Here is a 26,419-nt window from a genome sequence, read left to right as displayed (position 1 = left end):
TAATGCGGAAACATTAAGATATCGTGAAAATTTTTGTATTTAAATTTTTACACGATACTCTAATAAAATTTGGAGAGACATAGGCTACATATTTTTAATATATATCATATACACTGAAGAGCCAAAGAAACTGGTTCACCTGCCTAATATCGTGTAGGGCCCAGCGAGCACGCAGAAGTGCTGCAGCGCGACGTGGCATTGACTCGACTAATGTCTGAAGTAGTGCTACAGAGAACTGACTAATTGACTCCATGTATCATGCACAGCTGTCCATAAATCCGTAAGAGTCCGAGGGGCTGGAGATCTCTTCTGAACAGCACGTTGCAGGGCATCCCAGATATGCTCAATAATGTTCGTGTCTGGGGAGTTTGGTGGGGAACGGAAGTATTTAAACTCAGAACAGTGTTCCTGGAGCTGATCTGTAGCAATTCTGGGCGTGTTTGGAATTGCCCAAGTCCGTCGGAATCCACAATGGACATGAATGGATGGATGTGATCAGACAGGGTGCTTACGTACCTGTCACCTCTGAGTCGTATCCAGACGTATTAGAGGTCCCATATTACTCCAACCGTCCACGCCACACACCATTACAGAGCCCCCACCAGCTTGAACAGTCCCCTGCTGACTAGAGATGGGGGATCTGCTCTTGAACTGATTCATAGAGTTGAATCTTTCAAAGGAGTGAACAATCAGTGATTCAGAAAAAAAGAACGGTAGCTCCAAACGTTTCCCACGGCAGAGAGAGAGAGAGAGAGAGAGAGAGAGAGAGAGAGATGGAGCATATCAGCAGCGCTTCTGCTGGTCACAGCACAGTGCACACCACACAACACAGCCAGCGCCGGCCTCTGCCCTGCTTCTACCTTGGCTGCCTGCATTGTGCAGTGCCCCATTGGATTTTGTGTTTCACATATGCCGTGCCGTCTCTGTGCGTCGTCTGCTGCGTGCAGTGTCTGGGGCAGCTTAACTTCGCATCGCACTCTGTCGGCGATCGTTTCAGTTGCACGTCCTGCCCTCTGGGCAGTTGATGTGAGCAACAGGACAGAGAGCCACCTAGCGGATAACATAGGAACTACTTGCAACAACCTGCTCGCAAGGGAACGGACGATTTGTCTCGGAGCGGGTGAGTTCACCGCTCGCCCCACCCTCGGAACTCGCCCGCTCAACGCTCACCCCACCGTTCTCGACTCTAGCCAGAGCATTGAACAAAGCAACTCAGGTGTCACTCTGGTCTCTGCGGTCTTAGCTCATGCAGTAATACAGCTCGCGGCTCGACCTGCTCGACTCAGTGCTTCTGCATCGGAGTTCGTCTCTACTGGATATTGTTCTTCGTGGTAATACCGCTATGTATATTACATTATTATGTTATGTATACATCATTTGTTTTTATTTTATTTTTATTTGTTTAAACTGATCAGATTAGGTTCCTGACGACTCCCCTTACTATAGGATTTTTATTATGGACACTCGAATTTACGCTTTAATTACGAGCGAACCGATAAACGTATCGCAAAATGTGATACACCAATGTTTTCCTTGTTTTATTCTGCGTAAGGCTATATGCAGCACTTTCGTTTTACAGTCAAATTTATATTTTTTTTCTTATTCTGGTACGGATTTTGCGATTTTAGGCGTTTTCGGAAGGAAACGTTCACTTTAAAAATATATGGCTTGCTATGTATTTGTATGAGGTTAATGAAATTTTAATACATTAGAGCCAAATATATTGTTAATGTAAATCTCAAGTTACAACATTTTCCGATCACCCAAAAAACCACGATAGTGCAAAATAAATCAATAATCAAAAACTTTGTTATATCGTGGAAATTTCAATAAACAGTACAAAATTCTTACTCATTATCTGTGTTACTTCAAAATAGGATCAAATAAGATCAAAATACAGGTATAGTACTGGAATAAACAAAGTTTAAAGGGCAATGTGCCTTCCATTTATTTTCTATTATAAATGAGTGGTGAGTCATGAAAAAGAGCTAATTCATTTCAGGGAGTGAACAGTTCTGATCCCGATCTCTGAAAAGAACAGTTTTGCCCATCTCTACTGCTGACATGCAGGGTCCATGGATTCATGAGGTTTTCTCCATATTCGTACACGTCCACATGCTCAATACAGTTTGAAACGAGACTCGTCCGACCAGGCAACGTGTTTCCAGTCATAAACAGTCCAATGTTGGTGCTGACTGACACCGGCGAGGCGTAAAGCTATGTGTCGTGCAGTCATCAAGGGTAGACGAGTGTGCCTTCAGCTCCGAAAGCCCATATCGCTGATGTTTCGTTGAATCCGAGACTTGGCCCAGCGTTGAAGTCTGCAGCAATTGGCGGAAGGACTGCACTTCTGTCACGTTGAACCATTCTCTTCAGTCGTCGTTGGTTCCATTCTTGCAGCATCTTTTTCCGGCCGCAGTGATGTCGGAGATTTGACGTTTTACCAGATTCCTGGTATTCACTGAACACTCGTGAAATGGTCGTACGGAAAAACCCCACTTCATCGCTACCTCGGATATGCCGTGTTCCATCGCTCGTGCGCCGACTAAAACACCACGTTCAAACTCACTTACATCTTGATAACGTGCCATTGTAGCAGCAATAACTGATCTAACAACTGCGCCAGACACTTGCTGTCTTATATAGCCGTTGCTGACCGCAGTGCCGTATTCTGCCCGTTTACATATCTCTGTATTTTGAATATGCATGCTTACACCAGTTTCTTTGGCGCTTCAGTGTGTAGCTATACATGTAAAATATGAAATGGGAAACTATTGTTAAAAAAAGACTAGAAAAAACCTTGGTCAATTGAAAAGCATTACGCTGTGTTGGCTGGTCCTTTTCATTCAGGTTGTATATGGATTCAGTTTCAGATGACGAAACTTACGCAGATCGTGCAAACACATTTTTTTGTTGGACGTGGATCAACTTAGATGGGGACATCGGATATGGAATATGGACGGCAGACGGGGAAGACAGTTCTCGTCTGCAACGGCCATTGATGGCGTCCGGTGTTGTAGTCCACAGCAGAGCACTTGATGGCAGACAGCGACGACATCAGCAGTCTGCACACGTTACATCGTCCAGTACGGTGATAGTAACACGCAGCGTCAGCACATTAGGATAAACGGAACGTAGGGGTTCAACATTATTTACGGTTCACCCCTTCCCGTGTTCGACAGTACGATCGCAGCTGTACAGAAAACTCTTGTATCTTTCTCTAGCCATACAGTCACTTTGCTTGATGTGAAAGCAGGTTGCGGTAAATTTATCAATAAAGGGAGCATATCTAATCCCTTCACCACTTCACTTTGCCAATCGTCATTTGTATTATCCCAATTCAATTTTCGTCGGCATTTAATTGTGCAATAAGTAATTTAGCGTCCGGACTTTTTCATTTTTTGTGCATACAGATTTTTGTAATATATTGAGGCAGTTAGTGAACTGTCGTTATCAGTGTTTGTGAATAAAAGAATTGTGAATACCCCTACCTAAGGATAGAAGCTGAAGTAATGCATTAAAATTTATGCCAACGCCAGGACTTGAACGCAGGTCGGTTGCTTACTAGGCAGATGCGGTAACCAATGCAGCACCATCGGAATATGGCTTCTGCAGTTGTACGGACTAAACTCGTCCAACACCCTCCTTAACAGAAACTTCAGTTCACGCCTTCGGCCCTTTTGTTAAATTGTCACTATTGCCGAGGGTCTCTGATATTGCAGTAGCATTCTGGCTTCGTAGATAATGGGGAAATCCTGCCTGTACCTCAGGCGTAGGTGATCTATTGATCTGATGGGATTTTTCTGAAGGGATAAGAGTCAGAACTTCATCTTAGATAAGGACAGAAGCTGAAGTAATGAATTAAAATTTGTGCCAAGGCTGGGACTTGAACTGGGATCTGCTGCCTAACAAGCACGAGACGTGTGTTCAGGTCCCAGCCTTGACACAAATTTTAGTTCATTACTTCAGCTTCAGTCCTTATCGAGGATGAAGTTCAGACTCGCATGTCTCCAGGAAAATATGATTCCACAAAAGTTAAGATTCACTGCTAGGGTCTAAATCGTCTAAAGCGTTAATGCAATGCGTCGTGCTTATTTAATCCATCACTGATTCTTAAGCGTGGGTGTGTTTCACAGTTAATTATGACACAGATTGCTTTACTCGTGTGGTTTCACGTGACTTAGATTTCTAGACAATACTCTAATAAACATTTGGACGGATGTGTGCTATAATTTTTTTCGAACAATATACAGATTAAAACCTACTGGGCTGGGAGAAAGGAAATCCTGTATTGTGTTTTTCTTGATACGGTGCGGTTTCGTTTTCTTTCTTGCAGTAGGTTTTAACTACGACAGCGTAAAGTGAATTGGTGGGTCGGTTGGTATCATTAGTATAGATCTCCCAGGTGCTGCATCTGTGAAGATAGTAACTTCAGCGATTATTTCGCACAGTTTCAAACTTGCGAATGCGTAACATTACGAATTTCCGGACGATTCAGATATTTTAGCAGTATTCTGGTCATAATCGGATAAATTACGTACACAACTAATATTAAAGTTCTCTGTTACAGCCGAATGCAAACGAGAAAACGAAATAGCACAGTGTTTTGGAGGTTTGGTTTGAGAAAGGCGACCAAAAGCAAGGTCAGCGGTCCCATCAGATTACGGAAGGATGGGGAAGGAGATCGGCCATGCCCTTTCGAAGGAACCATCCCGGCATTTGCCTGAAGCGATTTAGGAAAATCACGGAAAACCTAAATCAGGATGGCCGGACTCTGGTTGGAACTGTCATCCTCCCAGTTGAGAGTCCAACGTTCTAGCAACTGTGCCACCTCGTTCTGTCACAGTGTTGTGTATACAATTTTTGTTTGAAATTATGGAAAAATAATTTGTCTAATGGTACTAATGTCCTACTGTCACAATTAAAAACGACTGCTAGAAAGAAAACGAGACCACACATTTTCACAGCACAGCGTAACATTTTCTTCGTTGCAATCGTTTTAACATAAAACCTGTATACTATTAATTTAAAAAATAGGTAGCCCGTGTCCATGCTAATAAGAGTATTGCGTAAACATTGGAAATAATTCGGGCAAGAGCGTTCAGAGATATTCGTTCATATGACCTATTAAGTTTTCGAGTTACATACCGTCAAATCAAGTAAAGTCGCAACGAGTAGTTCAAAGTTACGTCCTGACACGTTTCCTAGGGATACCCCAGATTAGCCGTGTATTCAGTTCCCGTACATAGACTATGTGATCAAAAGTATCCGGACATATACCTGAAAATACATAAAAGTACGTGGCGCCCTCCATCGGTAAAGCTGGAATTCAGTAGGGTGTTGGCCCACCCTTAGCCTTGATGACAGCTTCCACTCTAGCAGCCAAACGTTCAATCAGGTGCTGGAAAGTTTCTTGGGGAATGGCAGCCCGTTCTTCACGGAATGCTGCGCTGACGAGATGTATCGAGGTCGGTCGGTGAGACCTGGCACGAAGTCGGCGTACCAAAACAGACCAAGGGTGTTCTATAGGATTCAGGTCAGGATTCTGTGCAGGCCAGCCCATTATAGGGATGTTAGTGTCGTGTAATCACTCGGCTACAAGCCGTGCATTACGAACAGGTGCTCGATCGTGTTCAAAGATGCAATCGCGAACCCCGAATTGCTTTTCGACAGTTGGAAGCAAGAAGGTGCTTAAAACATTAATGCAGGTTTGTGCTGTGATAGTGCCACGCAAAACAAGGGGTGCAAGCCCCTCCATGAAAAACACGACCACACCATATCACCGCCTCCGAATTTTACTGTTGGCACTACACACGCTGTCAGATGGCGTTCACAGAGCATTCGCCATACCCACACCCTGCTGTCGGATCGCCACATTGTGTAGCGTGAATCGTCACTCCACAGAACGTTTTTCCACTGTTCAGTCGTCCAATCTTCACGCTCCTTACACCAAGCGAGGCGTCGTTTGGCATTAACTGGCGTGATGTGTGGCTTATGAGCAGCCGCTCGACCATGAAATCAGTTTTCTCACCTCCCGACTAAGTGTCATAGTACTTGCAGTGGATCCGGATGCAGTTTGGAATTCCTGTGTGATGGTCTGGATAGCTGCCTGCCTATTACACATTACGACCCTCTTCACTGTAGGCGGTTTCTGTCAGTCAACAGACGAGGTCAGCCTGTACGATTTTATGCTGTGTGTGTCCTTTCACGTTTCCACTTCAGTATCACATGGGAAACAGTGGATCTAGGGATGTTTAGGAGTGTGGAAATCTCGCGTGCAGACGTATGACGCAATTGATACCCTGTCACCTGACCACATTCGAAGTCTGTAAGTTGCGCGGGGCGCCCCATTCTGCTCTCACCATGTCTCATGACTACTGAGATCGCTGATATGGAGTGTCTGGCAGTAGGAAGCAACACAATGCACCTGATATAAAAAAAGTATGTTTTGGGGGTGTCCGGATACTTTTGATCACATAGTGTACTTATCAATTACGAAGCATTGCCAGTTTCGCTAGTGTCCATACAAAACTTCAGTTCTCGAAAACATTGTTTGCGAAATTAGCAATGTAATTCCACAAATATTCGGTTTTGACCCCGATTTCAAGATTCAGCGTCCTAGGAATCTTTGAAGTACATCAGACTCAGATTGCGGTCTCTGCAAGGTTGTATGTGCCACAAAGTGTCATTTCACTACAACACCAATGTTCGCCATGGGTCAGTACGCAGTCTATCAAGACTAATTACTCTACAACAGTACAGGTATCTGGCTTTAAATCAACAATGATGTTTCGCACAGTGTATGCTCCGCATCTACTGTACAGCTTACAGCTGTTCCAGGGAACTGTAATTCCCTACGAAATGTGTATCGTATACTCAGTCTTAGCTTCCTAGAAATACATCTTAAAAGTTGCCCCATTTTTATTCTCTCTGCTTTTTTTTCTAATGTCTTCTTTCTTCCTTTTTCTAAGTTTCGACTGTATTGTAATTACTGAAGTGAGGTAGGTATTCTAATATGTCTTAAGTAAGACAGTTATTGCAACATAGACAACTTACCCATTCTAAGACACCTTAATTGTCACGTAAAATTAAAAATGTCTACATTGTGCCTTTACTGTAAGGTGTCTGGACTGTTTTAAGAGAGGGTGAAGAGCAGAGTAAGGAAGGGGGTAAATAAATATTTCACAACACGTTAAATGACCTCATTTAATTGGGCTGTATGTACTAGATGTTCAAAATTAAGTAAAAACACCTCACACGACTTTGATACAATGAGGTTTCGGGCCTTTAAATAGCTTTACCGTAAGCTTAAGAAATGTATATGGTTGCGAGCAGATTGATGGATTTATCTTGATGTCCTCCCTAAACATGGAACGTTGGTAATGACTTACAGCTATAAAGAAACCTACATATTTTATCCGGAGCTATTCTTAAAGTACGCCGTTAAAGTTGGTACGGTTATTTCCAATTTTTTCTGTTATGGTGTACTGTTATGGCAATTTGATTTGCATTGCTAGAATAACGGTGATACATTACCTTGCTTCGACGTTTTGTAGTGTTTTTGCAAATATTTATGAGATATGCTTGCAGTACTGATATCTTAAACGACGAACTTCTGCAACATGTCATGTCCTTTTCTTCTTCAGAGCCAAAGAAGTCTGTAATCATATTTTCCAGTCGACTGCATTTACTTCGCACATTACTTGTTAGTCAGACGAACTCTTCAGGACGAAAATAACAATTTACAGCACTGATGATGCTTGCATAATAAAAATAACTCATAATACATCACAATTTTGATTGCTGAAGGCACTTAAACTGTGGAAGTCATCTTGACTGTAGGCACTTAACAAATCTAGTCTAAAATTATAGACCATTCAGCAGCGAAGTTTATTTAGTGAAAGCATTTTTCATACTATGACTTATTCATCTCTTGCAGACTAGTAATATACAGCAATATAATGTGGTTTCCTGGTACGGAACCTTATTTCCAATTTATTAACGTTAGATCACAGGCAATGTTTGTTTTTCATTTGCACTGGAGCCTTCGATTTTTTCCCATTTGTACATTTAAGGTGGTACAGAGTATAGCCGACCCGCAAACATTAAGATTCTTTCTTGGAGATCTACTATGAAGAATGCAAAAGGATGGTCAGCTCTGAAAATGACCGGTGGTGGGCTTGCGGCAGGCAGTGTACCCAAAGTCACGACAGCTGCAAAAATAATTACAATAGTTAAGACTCATTTGTTTTGTTCTACAGCTTAGTTACACTTATGTACGAAAGCAAAGAGGTCTTCACTGCAAAATTTAAACGTGGCCATAGCCTCACAGACAAACGAAAACAAAAGCGAAGTCAAAATTAGCCTAAGGAGAGCCATGTGTGGAGCATTTAACGAATTCGATGTAAAAGTCTGTCAACCGACTTGACAGTAAATCTGAAGAAGTTTTTCTTTTACTTAAAATCAGTAAACGGATCGAAGCCATCTGTGCAGACCCTCTATGACCATAATAGGACTGAAACGGACGACGACAAAGGGGGAAGTACTAAACGTCATTTTCCATAACTACTTCATAAAGGAAGCTCGCGATGCAGTACCTCCTTGAAATAGTCTCAAAAGTGACAAAATAAGTGACCACTGGACAGAAAAGCAACAGGATTCGCTCTACACAGGGAAGGCCCCTGGACCTGACGGGATAGCAACTCCGTTCTACATAGAGCATGTGAAAGAATTGTCCCTCTCCTAACAGCAGTGTACCGTAGTTGTCTGGAAGAGCGAAGTGCTTCTGACGATTGGGGGAAAAAAAAACAACGGAGGTTATTCCACTTTTCAAGAAAAGTCGTCGAACAGATGTACAGAACTGTAGATCTACACTCCTGGAAATGGAAAAAAGAACACATTGACACCGGTGTGTCAGACCCACCATACTTGCTCCGGACACTGCGAGAGGGCTGTACAAGCAATGATCACACGCACGGCACAGCGGACACACCAGGAACCGCGGTGTTGGCCGTCGAATGGCGCTAGCTGCGCAGCATTTGTGCACCGCCGCCGTCAGTGTCAGCCAGTTTGCCGTGGCATACGGAGCTCCATCGCAGTCTTTAACACTGGTAGCATGCCGCGACAGCGTGGACGTGAACCGTATGTGCAGTTGACGAACTTTGAGCGAGGGCGTATAGTGGGCATGCGGGAGGCCGGGTGGACGTACCGCCGAATTGCTCAACACGTGGGGCGTGAGGTCTCCACAGTACATCGATGTTGTCGCCAGTGGTCGGCGGAAGGTGCACGTGCCCGTCGACCTGGGACCGGACCGCAGCGACGCACGGATGCACGCCAAGACCGTAGGATCCTACGCAGTGCCGTAGGGGACCGCACCGCCACTTCCCAGCAAATTAGGGACACTGTTGCTCCTGGGGTATCGGCGAGGACCATTCGCAACCGTCTCCATGAAGCTGGGCTACGGTCCCGCACACCGTTAGGCCGTCTTCCGCTCACGCCCCAACATCGTGCAGCCCGCCTCCAGTGGTGTCGCGACAGGCGTGAATGGAGGGACGAATGGAGACGTGTCGTCTTCAGCGATGAGAGTCGCTTCTGCCTTGGTGCCAATGATGGTCGTATGCGTGTTTGGCGCCGTGCAGGTGAGTGCCACAATCAGGACTGCATACGACCGAGGCACACAGGGCCAACACCCGGCATCATGGTGTGGGGAGCGATCTCCTACACTGGCCGTACACCACTGGTGATCGTCGAGGGGACACTGAATAGTGCACGGTACATCCAAACCGTCATCGAACCCATCGTTCTACCATTCCTAGACCGGCAGGGGAACTTGCTGTTCCAACAGGACAATGCACGTCCGCATGTATCCCGTGCCACCCAACGTGCTCTAGAAGGTGTAAGTCAACTACCCTAGCCAGCAAGATCTCCGGATCTGTCCCCCATTGAGCATGTTTGGAACTGGATGAAGCGTCGTCTCACGCGGTCTGCACGTCCAGCACGAACGCTGGCAAACTGAGGCGCCAGGTGGAAATGGCATGGCAAGCCGTTCCACAGGACTACATCCAGCATCTCTACGATCGTCTCCATGGGAGAATAGCAGCCTGCATTGCTGCGAAAGGTGGATATACACTGTACTAGTGCCGACATTGTGCATGCTCTGTTGCCTGTGTCTATGTGCCTGTGGTTCTGTCAGTGTGATCATGTGATGTATCTGACCCCAGGAATGTGTCAATAAAGTTTCCCCTTCCTGGGACAATGAATTCACGGTGTTCTTATTTCAATTTCTAGGAGTGTATATCTCCGGCATCGGTCAGTTGTAGAGTTTTGGAACATGCTTCATGTTCACGTATTATGTCATTTGAGGTCGAAAGTTCCTCTGTAGGAACCAACATGCGTTCCGAAAACAATGATAGCGTGAACTGCAGCTCACTCTGTTCGCTCACGAGACCCAGAAAGCAGTAGATACAGACGCCCAGGTAGGTGCCGTGTTCCTTGACTTCTGGAAGATATTCCATACGTTCCGCACTGTCACATAATGAATTAAATACGAGTGTACGGAATAGTAGACCAACTGAGCGACTAGGCTGAAGAGTTTCTAGCAAACAGAACACAGCATGGAGACAGGTCTTCATAGGTAAAAGTGATTTCGAGCGTTCAATGAGATCATTACTTTTCGAAATACATCTACATGACATAGTAGACAGCATCGAAAGTTCTATGAGGCTTTTCAAGGATGATGCAGTTGAACACAGAAAAGTAGCGACGTCGGAAAATTGCACCGGAATACGGGAAGATCCGCAGAGTATCGACGCCTGGTGCAGGGAGTAATAATTGACTCTCAGCGTAAAGAAATGTCACGTATTGCGAATACATAGAGACCCTTTATTGTAAGATTACACGATTGCAAAATAATCACTGGTAGCTGTAAATTCTGTAATATACTATGAGTATGCGAACGGAGCGATCTGAAGTTGAACGACCACAAAAAATTATTCACCTGTAAGGCAGATGCAGACTGACATTCATAGGAAGGTTCCTCGGGAAATGTAGTCGGTTAACAAAGGAGATGGCTTACAAAACATTCGTTCGACTAATAAATTACAATTTTTTCCTTCAAACTTTTTGGTAACATTTTTGGGAAACAGAGACTACATAAAATCAGGGAAAAACATTTTTATCTTAATTCCAATGGTATTTTCATTTTGTAAACTAAAATCTTGTAACAGATACACATAATTATGTTTTTGTGGATTTATTAACAGAATGTTGACTTGAGTGACTACACTAAGATTTTTCCAGTTTTATTATTAGACCATACGCTCTTTTATCATCAGATTTTATACACTGATATAATTTTTCGAAAAATACGGTTTGAGTTTCCAAGCATTTTTGGGAAAATATGGTGCTGTATTAAGCGATATGACCAACATTCAGGTTTTATTACATGATCAGACCTATTTTATGATCGGATTTTATACGTTGACGCTGCCAAGTACTATCATTCTTTCGTCATAACAGGTCTGTATTACGAGCATCGCAAGCTTTTTGCTGGCAACTTATGGGGGAAAGTGTACCGGCACCACTTCTGATTATGCTGAGTATCTTTGACAGCTGCGATCGACCTCGGTCGTTATCGTAATACGTCTTTAATACTTACTCGCCATCTTACTGCGATGTCCCTATGGCAACGGCGTCCGTAGATTGCAAGTTCAGGCCAGAAGAGTGCGCCAATGTTGTAATAAATTTCGTATTATTGAGAACACAGTGTAATTGCTGCATAATTATCATAGATAATTGTTTTACATTAATCCATTTATTTATTATATATACATATATATTCTCTTGATTAAATAACCGATGCTATGGATATTTTATACTAGTTAAGTAAATTATTTCCTCTAGATGGAACTACACGAAGTAAGAGAAATCATTTTTAAATAATCTTACTTACGATTTTTAATATTCTGTTCTGTCCCAAAGGCACTGATTATAATTATTCACTGTACATCAACTGTATCTTAAAATGATACGTAATTTACGTAAATCGTTCATCAGCTGACGTTGACGTCATACAGTAAAAACACACCATCACCAGATCTATACAGCCTAGCCAACAGCAGTAACTCCACCCTGGATGTCATCCTCGCTTCCCCCAACCTCCTTGGTCGCATCGCCGCAGACGTCCTCTATGCCACTGGTAGTGACCACCTACCTGTCCTTCTCACCTTCTCCTCTGCCCATGGCCCCCCTCCTGCCACCCGCCACGCTGCCCCTCCGAAGTCCATCCACGACTACCGCCGTGCCAACTGGGATGCCTACTGGGATTCCACTGTCTCACAGGTCTAAACCCACCCCTACCATACCTCTGATGTCACCCATGTCTCTTCCTTCCTCCAGAAGATCATCACTGACGCTGTGGAGTCCGACGTTCCTACCAAACTCATCCACCTCACCGCCCTACACTTCCTCCACAAACTGTCCTTCTCCATGAATTCCACAAGCTCTACAGCTCTACTGCGTCCCCCGCACCCGCGACCAGGATACACTCCTTCGCCACCAGCAATTACTGCAACACATCTGCTACAGCAAAAAAACTACGGGACTGGCGCCTGTCAACTCCTCCAAGAACTGGTCTGCCTTCCACCGCCTTACTGGTAGTCATCCCGCCTCACATTACCCACTTCTCCCCGACAACCGTACCTTCCCTGATAATATCAGTAAGGCTAACCATTTTGCTTCCCACTGCTCCGAGGTCTTCTCCATTTCTGACAATCCCAATTTTGATTACTCCCTCTTCCCCACCATCCTTGCAATAGCTGTCCGTATTACTCTTTCTGCCTTTACTTTTTCTGTTTGTACCATCTACTCTCCATCGTCATCCGCAGTTAGTCAGGCTGACATGATGCACCTGATTGTTCAGCTTCCTCCGCCGTTTTTATTGTTTGGCGACTTCAATGCCCATCATCCCCTTTGGGGCTCTCCTGCATCCTGTCAGAGAGGCTCCCTCTTGGCGGATGTCTTCAACCATCTCAATCTTGTCTGCCTCAATACCGGCGCCCCGACTTTCCTCTCGGACTCTACTCATACCTACTCCCACTTGGACCTCTCGATCTGTTCTACCACTCTTGCCCGTCGGTTCGAGTGGTATGTCCTTTCTGACACCTATTCGAGCGACTACTTCCCCTGTGTCGTTCGTCTCCTGCACCACACCCCATCCCCATGTCCTTCGAGCTGGAACATACTGAGAGCTGACTGGGGACTTCACTCCTCTCTGGCGACCTTACCGGACCACGATTTTCTCAGATGTGACAGTCAGGTCGAATACCTCACGGCTGTTATCACCAATGCTGCCGAACGTTCCATTCCTCTTACTGCCTCTTCTTCACGTCGCGTTTCCGTCCCCTGGTGGAATGAGGCTTGTCGAGACGCTATCCGTGCTCGACGACGTGCTTTACGCACCTTTCGCAGCCATCCTACGTTGGCGAATTGTATTGGATACAAGACTCCAAGCGCAATGCCGTAGAGTCATCAAAGACAGCAAAAAAGCTTGTTGGGCCTCTTTCACCAGCTCCTTTAATAGTTTTACTCCCTCTCCTGTCGTCTGGGTGGCCTGCACCGGCTGTCGGACATTAAGGCCCACTCCTCGGTACCTGGCCTGACTTCGGGTGATGAGGTCCTTGTTGATCCTGTGGATATCTGCAACGCCTTCGGCCGCTTTTTCGTGGAGGTTTCAAGCTCCGCCCATTACCACCCTGCCTTCCTTCCCAGGAAAGAGGCAGAAGAGGCTCGGCGACCTTCCTTCCACTCGCTGAATCTGGAAAATTATAATGCCCCCTTTACTATGCGGGAACTCGAACGTGCACTTGCACTGTCCCGGTCCTCTGCTCCGGGGCCAGATGCCATTCACGTTCAGATGCTGGCACACCTTTCTCCGGCAGGCAAAAGCTTCCTTCTTCGTACCTACAATCGCGTCTGGACTGAAGGTCAAGTCCCCATGCGTTGGCGTGACGCCGTCGTTGTTCCTATACCCAAACCCGGGAAGGATAGACACCTTCCTTCTAGTTACAGCCCCATTTCTCTTACAAGCTGTGTCTGTAAGGTGATGGAGCGCATGGTTAACGCTCGGTTAGTTTGGATTCTTGAATCTCGACGGCTACTTACCAATGTTCAATGCGGCTTTCGTCGCCGCCGCTCCGCTGTTGACCACCTTGTGACCTTGTCGACATTCATCATGAACAACTTTTTGCGAAAGCGCCAAACGGTAGCCGTGTTCTTCGATTTGGAGAAGTCTTATGATACCTGTTGGAGAGGTGGTATCCTCCGCACTATGCACAGGTGGGGTCTACGCGGTCGCCGAATTACCATTGACCTACCGGCGCGACGTACTGCTTTGTTGGTATGCCTGCCGGCTGTTGTCAATGCCCGACCACCCCTCTTATCAGTCCTTCTTCGCCGGTTCTCTCGACCGTCAGTATGGGTTGTATGTGTCTGCCCTGCTGCCCCCTGGTGTCCGCTTTCGTCGCCTGCTTCGACAATTGGATTTTGCCCTCCCTACCACCTTCAGAGAGGGTGAGAGCCCGACACCACCTTGGCTCCAGGCTCCGGTTCATGTTTATCTCGACCTCAGTCCGCTCCCGACGGAGGGTACTCTGGCTGCAGTGTATTGCTCACGGTTTGTCGAACTTCGTGCGCGACTTGCCAGTCACACCTTTATTTACACTGATGGCTCCAAAACTGACGATGGTGTCGGCTGTGACTTTGTCGTCGGGGCCGTCACCTTTAAATACCGGCTCCTCGACCAATGTTCCAGCTTTACGGCCGAGCTTTTTGCTCTCCATCAGGCCGTTCAGTATGCCCGCCGCCACCGCCATTCATCGTATGTACTCTGCTCTGATTCACTCAGTGCTCTTCAGAGCCTTGGAGCTCCATATCCGGTCCATCCCTTGGTGCAACGGATCCAGCAGTACCCCCATTCTTTCGCTGAGGGTGGCTCTCCTGTCAGCTTTCTGTGGGTTCACGGCCATGTAGGAGTGCCTGGGAATGAAGCTGCTGATGCTGCAGCCAAGGCTGCAGTCCTCCTGCCTCGGCCAGCCTCCCATTGTGTCCCGTCATCTGACGTTAGTGGGGTTGTTTGTAAGAGGCTTGTGTCCTTGTGGTGGGATACTTGGTCCTCACTTCAAGGAAACAAGCTCCGGGCAGTAAAACCATTCCCAACTGCTTGGACAACCTCCTCCCGACCATCTCGGCGAGAAGAGGTCCTTCTGACCAGGTTGCGGATTGGGCATTGCCGGTTTAGCCACCGCTACCTGCTCTCCAGTGACCCAGCCCTGCAGTGCCCTTGTGGTCATGCATTAACAGTGCGCCATGTTTTATTGTCGTGTCTCTGTTTTCGTCAATCTCGTGTTGTCCTGTCTCTGCCATCTACTTTACAGGATATTTTAACGGATGACGCTCGAGCAGCTGCTCGTGTTCTTCGTTTCATTACTTTGACTGGATTGTCCAAAGACATCTAACTCTTTCACTTATTTTATCTGCCTCTTTGTAAGAACTTTCTGGTGTCCCCAACCCCCTTGAGTTTTACTAGATTCTATGTGCTCTAACAATTGTGACTGGGCGCTAATGACCTCAGTAGTTGAGCGCCCTTAAACCCCAAACAAACAAAAAAAAAAAAAAACACCATCCTTCAACACACTGATATCTGTCCCACCACTCACCACCAGTTTACAGTACTTGGATCAGTTACCCATTCAGATGTAAGCACTCCCATTACTGTACATGACATCAAACTCATCCTCTGCTCCGAACGCAACACCACTCCTGGTCACGACAGTGTCGCCTACCACCACCTCAAAGAATCCCTCCCCCCCCCGTTCTTCCTGGCTGCCCTTGCTACCTTGTACAACGTCCTCTTCTCCACTGGCTTTTACCCTGACCTGTGGAAGACTTCCTGTGTCCTGCTGTTCCCAAAACCCAACAAACTCCACTCTGATACCTCTTCCTAACGTCCCATCTGCCTCACCTCTGTGTTCAGTAAGGTCTGAGTCCATCCTCTTCCACTGTGTTCATCGCTACCTTAACCAGCACCACCTTCTTCCCCTTACCAAGAGTGGCTTCTGGCCCTCCTTCTCAGCCGATGACCAGCTTATTAATCTTACGAATCTCCTGTCCCTCAACTCCTGTCACACTGCTATCTTTGGTTCCCTCAACCTCCAGAACACCTACGACTGCATCTGGAATCCCAGGCTTCTCTTCAAACTCCAGACCTATGCTCTCCCCATCAATTTCCTCAATCTCTTTGCTTATTTCTTCTCCCATTGTCCTTCCTTTCTTACTATCCACAGTGTCAACTCTCGTACTTCCTATCCCACCACTGGCATGCCCCAAGGCTCCATCCTTTCCCCTCTATCTCCTGAATACTGCTAACATACCCAAACCTCCCCTGCCTGATCATTTCCTCCAATTTGCTGATGTCACCACCTTCCTCGCAGTCCCAACATACCCTTCAATCCCACCTCGACCAGTTCACACTGCCTGGTGCAACCAGTGACTCCTTCACATCAATCCTTCAAAGACCCAGGAAATCATCACAGGTTGTACAACGCGCTCCTTCCAGCACCACGATTTTTACCTCACCATTTATTATCGTCCTATCCGCCTCACTTCTACCCTAAAATACCTTGGCCTCTCCCTTGACAGTCATCTCATCTGGACTCCCCATCTCCTTATGATCCAAGCCCACAATAGACTCTGCCTCCTGGAACCTCTGTCTGATGACATGGGGACTGCATCCTTCCACCATTCTTCACACCTACAAAACCTTGAACCGCCCTGTCCTTTGTTATGCCAGCGTTGCTGGGATTTCTCCCCCTCCAAGATTCTATAAAGCCCTCCAAATCCTAGAACGCCACACACTCCACATCACTTTCTGTATCCACCTTCCATCCCCCACTTGCATCCTCTATGAACTCATCCTCTTCCACCATCTTCTTCTTTTCCTCAAACACATCTGCACCCTGTACATTCTCTGCTGACTCGATGCCCCCACCTCCTGGTGTCCCCATTCCTCTCCACCCCCAGCTCGTTGCCATGTCTTTACCGTTGTGTACCACCCTCTCTCCACTCCACACCCTCCAACTCCTTTCCCTACCCTCCCGGATGATGAGGTTCATCCTGGTATCTACTACTCCTACCAAATCTAAACCCACCTTCCTCCTCCTCCTCCTCCTCCTCCTCCTCCTCCTGGGCTCCCTCTCCCCTCCTCTTCTCTTCCCCTGAGCAGTTTTCCTCTCTCCTACGTCTTCCCCTTTCCCATAGCCCCCTTCTTTGTCTCTGCACTCCCTCCTGACTTGCCTTGCCTCATCTCCTGCCCTGCCCGTCTCCTGCCTCTTGGTGCATTACCCCTTTTTCTTCACCCACCCCATCCAGCTCCCCCCCCCACTCCACTGCACCTTCCTCTCCCATCTTTTACTCTCCTCTCAGGCCCCCTGTCCCTCAGGAGGTCGCTACCACGGGTTTTTATTCTTCGTGTGTGTGCCGTCGCTTACAGTGGCTTTTTATGTCTCTCGCTCTGTTTTTATACTATGGCCGACTTTTAACAAATGTGTGTGTGACTCCAATGTATTTAAAGTTCTCCAGAATCGCCAACTGCGTTATTTTAAATTTATGTAGACTTTTTTAACTGTCCCTCAGTGACTGTTCTTGTGTTAGTTAATATTTTAAGTGCCATGGTCTCTGTTTACTGTGTTTTTATATCTCCCCTTTTCCACCCCTTTTTATGTAAAAGTTCTCATTTTTATTTTTTGTAATGCTACTCCGCTGAAGAGCGGCGGTTCGTGCCACTGCCAGCCCTCCCCTGTCCATGTGGGGCAGGGCATGAAATTACATTAAAGGAAAAAAAGCCAACGTCAACAGTTTCAGCGACTGTTCTAGACATCATTATTTTCAAGTGATGGGTAACAGCTCTTCAATTTTAATTACATAAATTACTTTGTCACTGACTTCTTCATGTAACTAGCACGATTTCTATCTTTCACAGCGCTTTTTTGGATGACATAAGACCAGGCCAAAACCCGTCATCTTAATAAAATAACCATCACGATCTAGACTGTTTTTTGGCTGATTTTATATATTTTTTCTTGTTTTGGTGCATACCACCTCCTCCAAAACTATGGAAAGCGAAGAGCTTGCAGTAGAGAAGATAAGTTTCACGCCAGCGAAGATGAAAAAGTGCTCATAACATTTAAGGAATGTTTACAAGACCTTTTTTTCTCGTTTTGGTCTGTACTGCCTCCTCTAAAAGTTGCCTACCCCACATTTTTAGGAACAGGACGAGTATATGTATTCCACTGTCAATTATCGGAACGATTTTTGGTTATAGCCTTCAACTCGGTCATTTCGGAACAAAGGTCCCTTACATCCAGTCGATACTCATTTACTCTTCACCATCATACATGAATGTTTGTAACATCATCGTGGGTTACCCTGTATAGTGTAAATAGTTGCATGTATGTATTTATTGAAAAAATGTGAAACAAATTTATTGTTGTAACACATGCATGCAATAATAATATATGCAAATAATGCAAATAATATATGCAAATAATATATGCAAATATCACCACATTCCTCAAACTGGGGAACTATCAAGAATGGGGTTCCACAAGGGTCAGTCTTGGGTCCTTTGTTGTTCTTAATATATATTGACTTGCCATTCTATATTCATGAAGAGGCAAAGTTAGTTATCTTTGCTGATGATGCAAGTATAGTAATCACGCCTGACAAATAAGAATTAACTGATGAAATTGTCAATGTCTTTCAGAAAATTACTAAGTGGTCCTTGTAAACAGACTCTCACTGAATTTTGATAAGACACAGTACATACAGTTCCGTACAGTAAATGGTATGACGCCATTAATAAATATAGACCTTATTCAGAAGCATATAGCTAAGGTAGAATATTCAAAATTTTTAGGTGTGTCCATTGATGAGAGATTAAATTGGAAGAAACACATTGATGATCTGCTGAAACGTTTGAGTTCAGCTACTTATGCAATAAGGGTCATTGCAAATTTAGGTGATAAACATCTTAGTAAATTAGCTAACTACACCTATTTTCACTCATTGCTTGCATATGACATCATATTTTGGGGTAATTCATCACTGAGGAATAAAGTATTTATTACACAAAAGCGTGTAATCAGAATAATAGCTGGAGTCCACCCAAGATCATCCTGCAGACATTTATTTAAGGATCTAGGGATATTCACAGTAGCTTCTCAGTATATATACTCCCTTATGAAATTTGTTATTAACAACCAAAACCAATTCAAAAGTAATAGCAGTGTGCATAACTACAATACTAGAATGATCTTCACTATTCAAGATTAAATCTAACTTTGGCACAGAAAGGGGTGAATTATACTGCCACTAAAGTCTTTGGTCACTTACCAAATAGTATCAAAAGTCTGACAGATAAGCAACAAGTAAAGTATTTAAGAAGAAATTAAAAGCATTTCTGAATGACAACTCCTACTCCATAGAGGAATTTTTAGATATAAATTAAGAAAAAAGAAAAAACCAAACAAAAATTATTTAAAAAATTAAAAAAAAACAAAAAATAAAAGTTGTTAGATTAACTTAATTATGTTGTTAAATTAACTTAATTATGTCATGTATTGGAAAATTTTACTCGTTCCACATCATTACGAAATATCTTATTCAAGATCCATGGAACTAGTATTAATCTAATCTAATAAGACATAAAATAGTCTTACCTTATTAACTGTTGACTACAGCATGTCTCGATAATTTTCATCACGAAAGCGCCTCTTTCTAGTAATTGGAACTGTTGTTACTTATCTATGAAAAGTAACTTTTCCTCGTGTGAAGTATTTCGATTTGGGCAAATACGCTTGGCATCATAATCCGGTCTTAGAGCGAAATGTAAGCAAACAGCGTTATACCATAAGCCATGTGACAATCCCACTTTGACGTTGGTGACATCAGCAATTCACTATGCTCACTCCACATACAGGGCGACTGTAATTATAGTTAAGCCACTGTAGAAATAACATCTTAGGTCAGAATGGCGTCAAATTGCAATGGAATGTTATCGGAGAATGGGGGAAAACGTATGGCAGAAGAAAATAGTTACAAAATGCAGCAATACATGGCACTGTAAGCATCATAATTTAATAGTGGTAGACGACAAATGACTCGTACAACAATGCATAAGGTGTACGTCTGACATTAAACAAACTGCACTAATCAGTGTGCATGGATGTAAAAGTGTGTTGCTGTTAGTTATATAAGCTCATGCACCACGCCAAGGTCATATCACATCGGATGGAAAAAATCGGTTTTTGTCCTGAGGCCAAAAACCGCATAAAAAGCATCAGTTAAAATCAAATCGGATTACTAATTTCTGTGTGACTGGCGCAAAACATGTTAAATATGCTGTCCACCGTTTTCTGCAACAAATTGAAATCGAGAAACAGCATGTTCCACAACTGATCGAAGTGTTTCTGGGGTCACGTTCAGAATGTGTTGCGCAATGCGAGCCTTCAATGCAGCTAAGTTTTCAGTCGGAACACTGAACACAACATCTTTCAGACAGCCCCACAGACAGAAGTCACATGGATTAAGATCAGGTGATCGGGACGGCCAGGCTGTAGTAAAATGGCGGATGATAATTGTAGCATTTCCGAAATGGCGCTTCAGCAGTTGCTTAACTGGATTTTCAGTGTGCGGAGGTGTCATCTTGCATAAAAATTATCCCATCCACACATCCATGCTGTTGGAGAGCTGAAATGACGTGGTTGCACAAAAGACCCTTATAGCGCTTACCAATGAGGGTCAGAGAAGAGCCGGAAACACCTGTCTCTTCGAAAAAATATGGCCCTGTGATAAATGACGCCGAAAACCCGCACCACACAGTGACCTTTACAGGATGAAGTGGTTACTGGTTGATTTGCGTTCGGTTTTTCCTTTGTCCTTATTCGACAATTCTATGTATTGACATATCCTGTCAGATGGAAGTGAGCTTCGTCTATCCACAAAATCTTCCACTGCCAATCGTTGTCCACTCCCATGCGAGCAAGAAATTCTAAAGCAAAGGTCTCTTGTTGGCATGTCAACAGGAAACAACTCATGCGCATGGGTCATCTTAGCGAAGAAGGATGTTTCGTAGGATTTTACGCACCGTGCTCTCGGGTGTGTCCAATGTTGGGGCAGTTCTCCGTGCACTACACGTTTGCACACCACCACTCGTCTTCTCCTGCATTGCTGTGGCCACTGCTTCCACTGACGTCGAATCAATTCGTTTCCTCCCTCTACCAGGTTGCACAACAAAAGAACCCGTCTTTTCGAATTTCCGAATCATTTTCTCCAGACCCACGGTAGCCATCAGACCAACGCCTTTTTTCGAACCCTTAAGTGTCCGGAACTTAAGCGGAGCGACGTGCGCACAGTCATCATTCTAGTAATACAGCTTTACAAGCAGAGCGTGATCCTGCATTGGGACAGTCATGGCGAACGTCGCAGACGTGAAAGGAGGAAAAGCCGTGTACCCATCTTGTTTATACCAACTTCAATGGGTCGTGCGCATGACAGGTGTTTCAATTTACGTATTTTGACACATACAGCGCCATCTATTGATCAATTTTCACACTATTTTTTCTTCTGTCTTACGTTTTCCCCCTTCTCTGATAATATTCCATTGCAATTTGACGTCATTCTGACCAGTAGTGTTACTTCTACAGCGTTTTGAAAGTTTAACTTTAATTATAATCACCCTTAATATCTCTCTGTTTTGAATCGTGATGCATGAGGGTAAAAGCGGCAGAAAGCCACGGTTTCCTAACATCTTCTGATGTGCACGCTAGAGTCAGTTGTGGCAGTCTGAAGAGTTAGGCTCTTCACCTGACGCGATTGGGCTAAGTCATACTAGTGCATGGTGTCCCTTTGTAATCAGAAACGAGAGCTGCAAGCAAAATACATTCCACGCGATGTGTTCGCCCCCTGTTGGTAGGCTAAGTGCAATGCACTCACCTGTTGCCGCTGCGGCCACCGTCCCCTCCTCGCTGACTTCAATGAACGCCTTGTGCAGCACTTGATTCACCACCAGATGCTCCTTATCACTGATGCCACTGAAGTTGGCCTTGTTCACATCGAACATGGACCTCATCTCGAGCTGAAACACGCCGTGAGAAAATTACGATCGCGTACCATTCCACCGTGAAAATTACGGCGTTATTATTTGATAGCTACAGGGACACAAATCTATTAACAGCTCAATATAAACTCTGTGCCAAAATTAGTATAAGGCTCCTGAACACAATTAGCGAGTCGCGTGTAGTATAACAGGAGCACGATTTTGAGGAAAGGACGTTCTTGTAAAGACTGGGTGCTTATTAAAACAAATAATTATTCATTGACTCACAAAGGAATTTGTCGCTGAGGCACAAGCTTGGGAAATAATGCAGCAGAAGTAATAAAGAGTTTATGTAAGAAAACTGCCATCTGTGCTGAGAACTTAGGGAGAAGATGCCCGGATGCAGTCTTTGAGCTATGTGCGAGATAATGGTGCCCCCCATCAGTGAACTATTTGTAATTGACGCAACTATAATTGTCTGTCAAAGACACACAATACATGTTTTAAGTGGCAGCACAGTTTTAAGTAAGATTTTATTTGCGGGCAACAAGTTCCAGCGATATCCTTCAACAAATCTAAAATAATGGCACTTACGGGGATACATCCAGTCCCTTCAAAAATGCGATTCACAAATATAATCGAGCAGATACGAAAATTTAACTATATAGGATGTCTGAAAATCTGAAAAGTAAATAAATCCCATCTGAAATGAGGTGCTATGAACTGAAAGTTCACCAATAGAACAAGAAAGAACACACAAATGAAATTTTAGCAAGTGATGCCGCCACTTACGATGTTATTTGACAGAGAGAATTGGACTATGAGGATGAAGAGACCTATTGAAACAAGTAAATGAAATCCCTGAGAAGAATAGCTGGGCATACAGTTAGAGATAAAGCAAAAATGAAAATGTCAGGAAGAAATTAAAGGTATTAAATACACTTGGCGAATGAAATTAAACATTAATAAAAACAAACGAACTCAAGAACGAATGGAAGACAAATGCTGTTCTGTAAAAATTGACTGGTCGCGAGATAAAGAAACGGAAGGACAATCACGGATTTCCAGTTTGCACGGAACGGGCTATTCGGCCCACCATGAGGATGACCGTAATTATTTATTGGCGCCCTTTAATACAGTCTGACAAAAAAAAAAAAAAAAAAAAAAAAAAGCGAAGCTGCAGAAGGCATGGCCGAATGTTGGTGTAACTTCGTTCATGTGCTCACCATCGACGTGTATGTAAATAATCATAGTTGTAATTTCATCTGCATCTTACACCGAGAGCCACCTGACGGTGTGTAGCGGATGGCGGAGAGTACTTCTGGTGCGTAATCCCCCCTTCCCAGTTCCACTCACGAATGGCGTATGGGAAGAATGATTGTCGGTAAGCCTCTATATTGGGTCTAATTTCTCGAATTTTCTCGTCATGGTCATTACGCGACACGTCTGTGGGAAGAAGTAACATGTCGTCGGACTCTTCCTGGACAGCTCTCCCTCGCACTTTCAACAGTAAACGTCTCCTCTGATGCACAACGCCTCTGTTCTGTGATAGATTTAATCGGCACCAGAGGGCATTAGTGTCGGTGTTTAGTGTTGTTACCAGCTCTGGTATGGCATCCAAGGGACGTGAACAAGTCAGATGTTGAGTAATCGCTGTAAAGGACATGGAGATGCAGCGTAATCGTATGAGACAGCGTTATCAGCATCTAGAAGCAGGCCCATACACAGGATTATTTTTTAGTTCTCAAGATTTGAAGCCTCATATGGTTTCGTGAATTTTCTTCTGCTGTTTTCCATCAGCTTCTTTACTACTGAAACTCCTTTCACTTTACTTTCAGTCATAATCAAGAATGTATAATATTAAAGTAAGATTTTAGTGCTAGAAAATTTCCATTGCAGTGGTGACAGAGAACACTGTCGGCAAGGACATTCTATATCCTCATGTGTGTTACCACTTACGCGACAATGCCATGGGACCGTTTTTCAGCAAGACAACTGTCTGCGTGGTACTGAGGTACTCCTTTGGCCAGCAACATCCCCACATCTGTCCAGGAGAGGACACGTGCGGCACCTGCTCGGATGACATCCCTGCCCCAGTGCCAGTATACACCGGCCTGCCTCAGGAGCGAATACAACATTTTTATGACACCCTACCCAATCGAATCACTGCTTGCTTCCTGGCCATAGGAGGTGTAACGTTGTGCTAATAAGTGGTTTTGTGCTGCCAAGTTCTTTGTAAATTTGATGCGATTTTGCAGTCACGTTTTATCATATACCGTCTCGACCTACGCAATTTCATTGCGTTTTCTCCTGTTCCGGGAGCTTCACTCATTTTAAGAGGCAATGGTATAATATAGAGCACTGCTGTATATCCGCAGTAAGCTGACATGTCCACATTAACTGAAGTAATAGGAGAGTAGGATGTTGAAACTTCCTGGCATATTAAAACTGTCGGACCGAGACTCGAATTCGGGATCTTAGCACTTCGCAGCCAAGTGCTCTACCGACTGAGCTACTCAAGCACGATTCACGACCGCTGTTCACAGCTTCAATTCTGGCAGGACCTCGTCTCCTACCTTCCAAATTTCACAGAAGCTCTCCTGCGACCTTGCAAGATGAGCACTTCTGGAAGAAAGGATATTGCGGAGATATGGCTTAGCCACAGCCTGGGGGAGTGTTTCCAGAATGAATTTTCACTCTACAGCGGAGTGTTGCTCAGATATGAAACTTCCTGGCAGATTAAATGTGTGTGCCGCACTAAGACTCGAACTCGGGACCTTTGCCTTTCGCCGGCAAGTGCTCTACCGACGGCAGAATGAAAATTTATTCTTGAGTACGATGTTGCGGGTGTCATGACTGCATGCTCACTCTCCAAATTAGGTCTTATTATAAAGCTTCAATCCATAATAGGATTTTAGGAATTCTTTGTAGACGCTAATTGAGAAAAAGATTAACATTACTAAGGTAAATATAAAGTGGAAGAAAGCGAAGAAGACTAGAGATTCTTTCTATGATGACATACTTCATTAATAAACATGACACAACTTCATTATTTTTACTTTTAAATGGAACCATTCTAAAAGTCTTCAGAAACGTCTGCAACCAGTAGAACATTAAATTTTTGCTGTTAGAATGGCTGTTCTCGCTGAGAGATATTCTATGATATACCTCTTTCGCAGATCTAACGTCAAATCGCTGGGAAAGAACAAATTGAATATGGGGATTGCAGAGCGTTACTGCGGCGGCGATTTAATGGCCCACCACCAGCCGGATGTTTACACCACTCTCAGAGGCAATAGCTACGTGATGTTTACGCTGTTATCGACGGAAACCTGTTTGGTCGAGATAAGAGACTCGTAGTCGGTTGTGAGTAGCACTTCTGAAGTATTGGCTGAAGTGCAGTGGAACCACCGTCTCCGTAGGCCAGGTTTCTTTTGATTCAAATGGATCAAAGCACTATAGGACTTAACATCTGAAGTCATCAGTCCCCTAGACTGAGAACTACTTAAATCTAACCAACCTAAGGACATCATACACATCCACGCCCGACGCAGGATTCGAACCTGCCACCGTAGCAGCAGCGCGGTTCCGGACTGAAGCGCCTAGAACAGCTCGGCCACAACGGCCGGCCTTTCTTTTGAGGAATGCTGCAATCGATACAGACAGTGTCGCTGGTAACATAAGCACTCACAAGTCACGCGAATTTAAAATAATAACCAATTGCGATTAAATATAATACTAAAGTAGCAAAATGAGTTATCATATACTGATAGACAGACATAGACCAGGCTGCGATATTTATGTTGAATAAACTGATAATTTATTCATTTAATCATTTCAAAGAAAAACGTAGAGATGGTGGCGCTACAATAATTCAATGTAACAAGAAATAAAATTAAAGTCCAGTTGCAGTAACCTAGTGTGATTGTGTAATCTGAATGGTAGCAGAATCCCTAGATACCACTGAATCATCTCTGGTCCGCAAAGAGAACAGAGTCCAACAGTACTTTTGAAACAGGCGCAAAATAATCGCGAACTCCTAAAAGTATACATTGTCCACTACAGTGGTCATTACATTAAACTTTTCGAAATTATTAGTAGATTCACGTAATCTACTCCGTATTAATTCCAGGTTAGCACGTAAATAACATTAAATTTCTGTAATGCACATCTCATGAACTTCTCAAGCTGTTTTAAGTTCCCGCTAACTCCTATAATCAAAAAAATCCCACTTTCCTGTGAGTTTATCTGTCAGCGAATTTTAGAATA

At 44.4% G+C, this 26,419-nt stretch overlaps 1 protein-coding gene across 1 annotated transcript in view; it reads right to left on the bottom strand.

Moving 5' to 3' along the window:
* The window catches only part of LOC126161245 (serpin B6-like), a 155,958-nt gene that overhangs the window by 9,600 nt on the left and 119,939 nt on the right, over nt 1–26,419 (bottom strand). Inside the window, exon 7 of the mRNA XM_049916985.1 lies at nt 22,048–22,189. Coding sequence (XP_049772942.1) covers nt 22,048–22,189 — 142 coding nt within the window. The remainder of the gene's footprint in view (nt 1–22,047; nt 22,190–26,419) is intronic.

Source organism: Schistocerca cancellata, chromosome 2 (genome assembly GCF_023864275.1).
Source record: "Schistocerca cancellata isolate TAMUIC-IGC-003103 chromosome 2, iqSchCanc2.1, whole genome shotgun sequence".
Lineage (NCBI taxonomy): Eukaryota > Metazoa > Arthropoda > Insecta > Orthoptera > Acrididae > Schistocerca > Schistocerca cancellata.
Note: the sequence above shows the minus strand (reverse complement) of the source record. Positions and strands in the feature narration are given on the sequence as shown.